The 8,063-nt window shown below is 40.9% G+C and overlaps 1 protein-coding gene across 2 annotated transcripts in view; it reads left to right on the forward strand.

Annotated features, from left to right (window-relative positions):
- Nucleotides 1-2,787, forward strand: part of LOC104943413 (transmembrane anterior posterior transformation protein 1 homolog) — a 32,741-nt gene extending 29,954 nt beyond the window's left edge. For both annotated transcript variants that reach the window (XM_010768798.1, XM_010768799.1), the window contains one exon: nucleotides 503-2,787. In XM_010768798.1, coding sequence (XP_010767100.1) covers nucleotides 503-762 — 260 coding nt within the window. In that variant the 3' untranslated portion in view covers nucleotides 763-2,787. The remainder of the gene's footprint in view (nucleotides 1-502) is intronic.
- Nucleotides 2,788-8,063: the final 5,276 nt, after the last annotated feature.

The following is an 8,063-nucleotide window of genomic DNA, read 5'->3' on the forward strand; positions in this document are numbered from 1 at the left end:
AGTAAGTAGTAGTGTAGTTGTGTGTGTGTGTAGGTGTGTGTGTGTGTGTGTGTGTGTGTGTGTGTGTGTGTGTGTGTGTGTGTGTGTGTGTGTGTGTGTGTGTGTGTGTGTGTGTGTGTGTGTGTGTGTGTGTGTGTTGAATCATCAGAACACCTTCTCCTGTTCCAGGCGACAGCTCATTACCCTCTGCTAGACTGTATCTTCTCTCTCAGAATGATCTGAAAGATTCCTCCTCTTTCCCTCGACGTGATTTTCCTAAAGCTTAATTCAGAGTTTCTTTATTTGTGTTGCTCAAAACCGCATCTTCATAGTATAGTTTGTCCTAAAAATGTCATGTGATCGTTAACACAGAGCTCATTGGGGGAAGAAACATAAACCAGATGTTCTGGTGAAAATATATTGATTGACAGGATCAAATGAAATGGATGCAAACAAAAGGGCCCAAACAAAGCAAAATCTGGACGACTCTAAATAACTTCCTTGTTTCCTCGCCTCCTTCCAGGTGAATCCAAGATGGAGCCGGCCCCCGTCACCCTCTGCAGCCCCCCTCCTTCTTCCTCCTGCTCTGTGACCACGCAGCCCTCCCCCAGGACTGACCTGTTTCCCCCCCAACCTACTGACCACTCCCCCGCTGCTCCACCCCCCCGCACCCCGACTCCCACCCATGAACCTGAACCCCCTGCACCCCCCCTCTCCAAAGAGGAGGAGGAGGAGGGGGAGGGGGAGAGGAGGAGGAGGAGGCAGCAGCAGAGACTGAACTGAAGCACAGGACTCCCAACAGAGACCTGCTGGAGATCGACCGCTTCACCATCTGTGGGAACCGCATCGACTGAGGGGCGGAGCGACGAACACGAGGTGCACTCAGGGAGACGAAGAGCGGAGCAGCTCAGCCCGGCCCCCGGCCAATCAGAAGAGGGAGAGAGAGAGAGAGAGAGCTATTTATCAGGATGCAGGACAGAAAGTTATTGTGAACATGAGACAATCCTGCTGCTGTGGAAGAGTCGAGAAGTTTTAGCAGAGAGACCGAGCAGCTCAGGAGGAACTGTCAGGAGTGTGAGGAGTGTGTGTGCAGGTGTGAGAAACGGTGTGTGTGTGAGAGCCGGAGAGCACTTCCTGTCTGAGCAGCACTGAGAGCAGAGAGAGAAACGTCTCGGATCGCTCAGCAAAACAAACTCTGACATTAAAGGAGACGCCTGAATCATTGTTCACTCGTTGAGCGCTTCACCTGGCTCAACAAGTGCACTCCTCAGGTGTCATCATACATCATACATCAACACAATTAGAAATAACAGCGTCTTTAAAACTATATATTATAACAGCCGAGCCTTTGGAGTCAGACGCTGATATCTGGATTCGGCTCAGTACTGGAAAGATACTAATGGACTTCAGCCGAAGGGTTCCCAACCTGAGGTTTGTGACCCACACAAAGTGTCATTACATCCATTAGAGAAGTAACGAGAAAAAAACTAGAAAGAAAAACAAAATGTCTGCCTTTTTTTTCACGAATAACTGCAAAAGTTCATATTTTTGCTCTCATGAAAAAAAGTATTTAATAAATGAGTCACAAACTGTACACACCACATGACGAGGGTCCACAACGTTTATTGTTTTATTATTGGGTCACAAGACAAAACTGATCCCTGAGCAGTCACACACTGATAATAATATTATATATATTTATATCTTAATTAGCTCAGAAATCACAACCCCAGTCCCACTAAGGCCGTAATCATTTGAAGTGAGGTTTCATTCCCGACCCGTTTAGAAGAGCCCTTCCTCCACACAGCCTACAGATGACGTCACTAAAGGATCCTTCTCAGTACAAAACTAACCGTCTAATTAGAAGCCGCCGACACAAGATCTGTTCTTCAAATCTCTCCGTATGTGAGACTCCAGACGATCAGAAACCATCTCACTTGGTCAGGAATCGACGTTGTTTCTTTCAGTCTGACGAGTGTTTGCACTGATGGACCGTATTGTCTTAAATACGACGGGTCAGGCTTCTCATTTGACTCTGGAGTAATGTTCTAATGTTTACATCTCAGAAAAACAGAAGGAATATTTCCAAAACAAAAAGCCTTTTTTTTTTTTTTGCATGTCTGTTTTACATTTGATTTGCTACGACTGAAACTTTTTTGCTATTTCAAATCTATAAATACAAAATGTTAAACACCAGGTGTATCTTCCAGCTTGCACTCGTCAGCCATGTTTGTAGTTAAGTGCAACATAATGTATTATTCCTGACATTAAAACAGTTTTACAATTGACATATTTAGTTTGTGTCAAAACTGACTTTTTTTTATCCGCTTTAATAAACAATGGTACATTACAGAGTGCTTGGTGCCATGCAGACTTCACGAGGTTACACTTTGCTAAACTATACAGATAAATATAACAACAAACAACATTTTAAATAATCGACGCAGAAGTTAAATGTCCTAATTAGTTTTCTGCTCTGTTAATATCACAATCCAACACAGCCATATGTTTTTGAAGTTGCTGTCAGATTTGACTTTAAACAGAAAGATTATATATAAAGGAACACATGCTAAGAGTTCATTTGGAGAGATGTTCATTATTACCATTGTAATAAGAAGGATTGTTCTATTTTAGGAGCTGCAGTTGTGATATAATAATATTTAACTCTCCTCAGAGCTTTGTGTGTGTTTGGTCCGTTACACTGCCTGCTTTATTTCTTGTGTTTGGTTCATTATTTAATTCCTACCTCGATCAATATTGTATGAAAATGCCCAATTTTGAATGAATAAAAGTTGTTTTTTACAAGTGTGTGGTTTTAACACTTTGAAGTCATATCATCAGAAGACGTTTGAGTTTGTGTTCAGACTTGTTGCTGTTTAGTCATCTTCCTGGTTTGGAGTCACGATGAAACAAACTACAGATTTGAAACCACGACTAAAGTTTAACTTCAGTCTCAGGATGTTTTACTCACTTCCCCAGCGGCAGTCTGGAGTCAGTCAGAGCCATTTGTCTGGATCCTCAACATTCAGAGTTCACAAAAAGACAAACTAAATGAATACATATGTGGAATTTGGAAATGACTATATTTGTTTTATTAAGTGAAAACCAGCTATTTAACAACCATTGTGTCGTCTACATTACATTTCACTTGTTAGACACTTTTATCCAAAGTGACTTACATACTCAATACTGTGGCCAATCCCCACAGGAGCAACTTGGGGTGAAGTGTCTCAGGGACACAACGACATGCTGAGTGTAGTGGGGTTTGAACCTGTGACCCCCCTGATCCCAACACCAACGCACAACCCACTGCACCACACGCCTCCGTCTAGTTACTTATTTGTGTTGATGTAACTGAGGAGTTATAGCAAATTCATTAAAGAAAGTTCATTCAATAAAATAGAAGCTAATATTGAATCCATTGAAACTTGAGAGAATTTCTTTTTTAATTAAGAATTTTGTCTGAAGATCTTTTCCAGTTGCTCTTTAGGGTGAAAAAATCCTAAATGATTTCATGTTAATTGGATAACCTCCAAAAATCTGAAATATAAAAGAAAAAAATACATTTGGTCCAGACCTACTGCCCAGGCAGACTTATGGGCCGTTTCTCAATGTCGAGTAAAGCTGCTGCAGAGCCACTATTTCAAGTATACTTGGCGCCGAATGCTGGGCATTGATTTAAACAGTCCTTCGGCGCCACTCGATGACGTAGTATACTTGAAATAGTTGCCGTTTCTCAATCGCGAGGATGCTGGCTTGGTAGTCGCATACTTCCAAGTCGCTTCCTTCAGAAACGAAGCAAGTATACTTCCAAGCCACGGCTTCGGAAAACGAAGAAGAATGGAACAGGCTAACAAGTGTGCCACTCTCTCTAACGGTTTCAACATAAACTGTACCGTATATAAATACCTCACGATCTCTATCTAATTATGAACTTGCTTTACTTTCACGGAACACATTTTTGGTGATAACAAATGCAATAAATGCAACAAAGTAACATATTTACCAACACATGTTCTACGCCACTACATACTTACATTTAAATGTGTGCTGCGTCGGTTCAGCCATTGTCCGCAAGGGTTTTTGAAATTGGTCCGTGCGCAAAGCATTGTGGGGATTTTAAGGACGCGAAGTCTACCCATGTGCATCGGCGGCACTCGATGACGTAGTATCCTTGAAATATTGGCTTGGAAGCCAGTTTCCTCGCGATTGAGAAACGTCCAGTGGCTCTGCTTCAGCTTTACTCAACATTGAGAAACGGCCATGGAGTAGACACGCTCAATTAAAACATTTTATGACATTACTTGTTATATTTTGGCTTTCTATAAATAATCCTTGACTCTTTTCACGTGTGATGTTGTGAAAACCTCAGATGAAACTAGCAAGTGGACATTGAGTCAAACTAAAGAACTACATATTTCCTGATTCAGAAAGTGCACCAAATGCAGGATTACAGCTCATGGCTTGGATAACAGAGGACAAAAAGAGCAGCTATAAACGTATATATTTTATTACTGGCAGTCAGTGGGGTTTACTCCATGGAGGAGCTCACCTGCCCCGAGGCGGAGACGCTCAGCTGAGCAGTTTCAGGTCAGGGAGAGTAAATCTGCAGCAGACTTCTTCAGTGTGATAATCTCCTTACAACCCGCTGAACACTGAGAGCAGCTTCAGCGTACAGGAAGTACTGCAGGAGGAGTAGTAATGCTTGGAGAGGGTCCAGCATGACGGACAGATGTTGAGGATGAGCTCAGAAAGATCTCACTTCATTGTGATGATGTAGAGGAAGATACATTTCAGCAGGAGAGAATAAATCATTCCCTTAAATGCAGATTGCTTTGAAACATAATGAGGAGAGAGAGCATTGGCAATTTCCGGAGTTCACAGTGGAATAGTGTTTATAGTGTTGTTTGCAATAAGTACCAATAAGGTTCTTATCGCCTCTACTAAAACACAGAAGAAGAAAACGAGACATGGTGAAGAAGTAATAATTAGACCTACTAAAACGAGGTTATTAAAACAGTACAGTAAAAACTTCATATGTTTTGCAGAATATCTGTTCAGTTTACACCACTTCTCCCCAAAACGTTATCAGTGCAGAATCCAGTAATTACTGTTGAGTTTTCCAATTCAGAGATCTCCAACACTCTGCAACTCACAGCAGAACAATCTGATTTACTGCTGTATGTGTTGGAGTGGTTTATCAGATTATTGTTGTACTTACTTCTTTGTATGTTAATACTTATATATTGTATATAATAGTTATATGTGGGTTGCTTTTTTACAACTTAATTCCACTTAATGTGTTATTGTGTTCACCATTATACACCAAAGCAAATCCACTGTGTGTGTAAACCTAGTTGGCAATACAGCTGTTTCTGACTTAAATAGCATTACAGGTAAGAGGAAAATGTTATTATGTATTATATTTTGGGGTGAACTGTCCCTTTTAAAGTGTAATGTATTCCTCAAAATGTCCAATAGTTACTCCTTTGTTCTTCACACTTCTGTTTTACTGGTACCTGATACACTGTTAATAGCAGGATGTAAAAAGCACATTATTACCCCCTCAGTTTAGGTAGCACATGAACCATCTGCCCCTCTAATGAGTTTGTGTGTGTGTGTGTGTGTGTGTGTGTGTGTGTGTGTGTGTGTGTGTGTGTGTGTGTGTGTGTGTGTGTGTGTGTGTGTGTCCTAGTATTACTATACTTGTGGGGACCTACATCTGTTTACACAGTCACGTGTGGGGACTCGCCTCCCTTATGGGGACAAATTCGAGGTCCCCATGAGGGGAATCATTAATTTTAGGGTGAAGACTTGGTTAGGTTTAGGGTTAGGGTAAGGGTTAGGTTAAGTGTAAGGGTTAGNCAGGGGAGTAGCCCTCGGCACAGTTTCACATTTGGCTTTATAGTAGTTATACACATTGGCTGTATCACTAACAGTGGGCGGGGTTTCCGGAAAACAGCTGTTATTTAAAATGATATCGATTGCCTTTGATTTGCGGTGTTGCCAGAGATATGCCAGCTTGTTCCTGGAAACTTTCCTTTGCTGCCGTTGTGTCTCTGTCCCGGCGGCCCGCAGCGCTGGTTGTATTCTCTCACGGATGAAGCAAAGCTGCATTTCTATCCAAGGTGTCAGCGAGTCAGGTGTAAGGTCCACCGGGAAGTTGGCAGAAAGAGGGAAATTTCTTCAGGATTCTGGCGACATATTTCAGAAGCTGGAATCCGTACGGACGCGAGTTTCGTTGCGTCGCGGAGAATATTCCATTAATGAAAAAAGCGCTGGTCAGGATTGTCACCAGCTTGCCCCACTTCTCTGCGCCTCCGTGAGTAACAGCAAAGTTAGATCTTACCTGGAGCAGTTTTGTGTCCAGTGTCCCCCTGTACGCTCTTTCATCTCTCTGGAAAGTAGTCCACTCACAATCTGACAATAATCGCGCATATTGCTCGAAGTCTACACGAACATCTCTGGCCGGTGTTGGGCTTGGGTCGCAGACGTTGTTTGTAGACTCGCCCGCTGTTCAGGGCTTGTTTAAAGGCCAATCTCAGCGTGGTAACGAGACACATTGTGTACCAAAAGCGTCCAGTGCATCTTATATCCCCACTGCAATAACGATGGCAGTTACAACGGGAAAGAGCTGCTGCAAAATCGGCAGGCGGCGAGCTGGTGGTGGTGTCACCCTTGAGTCACGAGCGTGATGACGAATCATATTTTTTTAAGGAAATCGTTTTTATTTTGTATTATAATTACTATGAAATCTATTATGTTTTCGTCATTATTACAACAAATACACACTTGCAACTGATCACACTGGCAATGATTTTATATTTATTAGGACTATTCAAAACAAATAATGTTGTCAAAAAATAATGCAGTTATTAACCTTTTATTTGGTTATTTGCATTTGTTGTTGACAAAAATAAAATGTAAGGAAACAGATGTTATGAATCGATATTAAACAGGTTAAAAGAGCTCTTTATGGTGCTCAAGTAGAAACATTGATATGCAGTTTTAACAGTGGGAGTGTGTCTCGAAAATTGAGTTAAAGCTGGTTTAATAATTATTATGTTGTATCGAATTAAACAAACATCAAATGGGTAATTTAAACCAAATAACTATCTGCTTGTTTTGGTGTAATTGTGCCCCCTGGTGGCCAAAATTGAGTTATGAATTAAGCTTTAAAAAAACGTTTTCAAATGAATTTACTTTTTGAATGATGAGAAAAAATAGAAGCTTTAGTAGCAATCATAGATTTTCTAAAATGTACTTTCTCCACAAAAAAAGTCAGTTGAAAAGAGTTGCCCTTTAATTGTCAGAATGTGTTGATAGGTATTTTTTCTTTAAAGATGGGGTAGGTAATTCTGGAGAAACCAGCTCGAGTGCGCTAGAATTTGAAAATACAAAAGAAAGAAATCTGCCTCTTCCTTACAGAGCCCCTCCTCCAACACACATGAACGCGCACATGACCAATGAGGGCACGAGATAAGTTTGTGCACAGATGGAAGCAGGGCCGCCCCTTGCCAACTTGTGAGACATTGTGAGATGAGGCCCCCCCCCAACCGACAGGAGTGAACACATTTTTTTGGAAACAAAGTAGGCTACTTTGCAAATATAATTCCTGTTTATTATTATTATTATTATCAACAGTTAATTTTTTACACAGTGAGGTAAATGGTAAATGTGCATGTTTGTCATTCAGTATGCATTTGCAGGTGAATACGTCTGCATTTCCTGCCAAATACTAGCCTCAAAAAGATTAAAATATAATTAATGCAAATAAACTACTTCTACTAATAATGATAATCATAATCAATTCAATAATAAAAATATAATATTGTTTTATTATAATATAGTTGTAATATAGTCAAGGCCAAACATGCTTATGACATGCTCAAAAACTGATATTTCTTAAATCTGTATTCAAATGTAGTTCCCTCTGTCAGCAATGTATCAACAACTACACACACATTTCTATCAGTATTTCTCTGTGTTGTGGTTGACATGATGATGGCTGTTAGGAGTTAAGGGGAGAGGCTGAGCATCACCATGAAATGTGCAAATTGACATAAAAATGAATAAAAGGGGAA

Source organism: Notothenia coriiceps, unplaced genomic scaffold, assembly GCF_000735185.1.
Source record: "Notothenia coriiceps isolate Sejong01 unplaced genomic scaffold, NC01 NC01_scaffold00006076, whole genome shotgun sequence".
NCBI classification, from domain to species: Eukaryota; Metazoa; Chordata; class Actinopteri; order Perciformes; family Nototheniidae; genus Notothenia; species Notothenia coriiceps.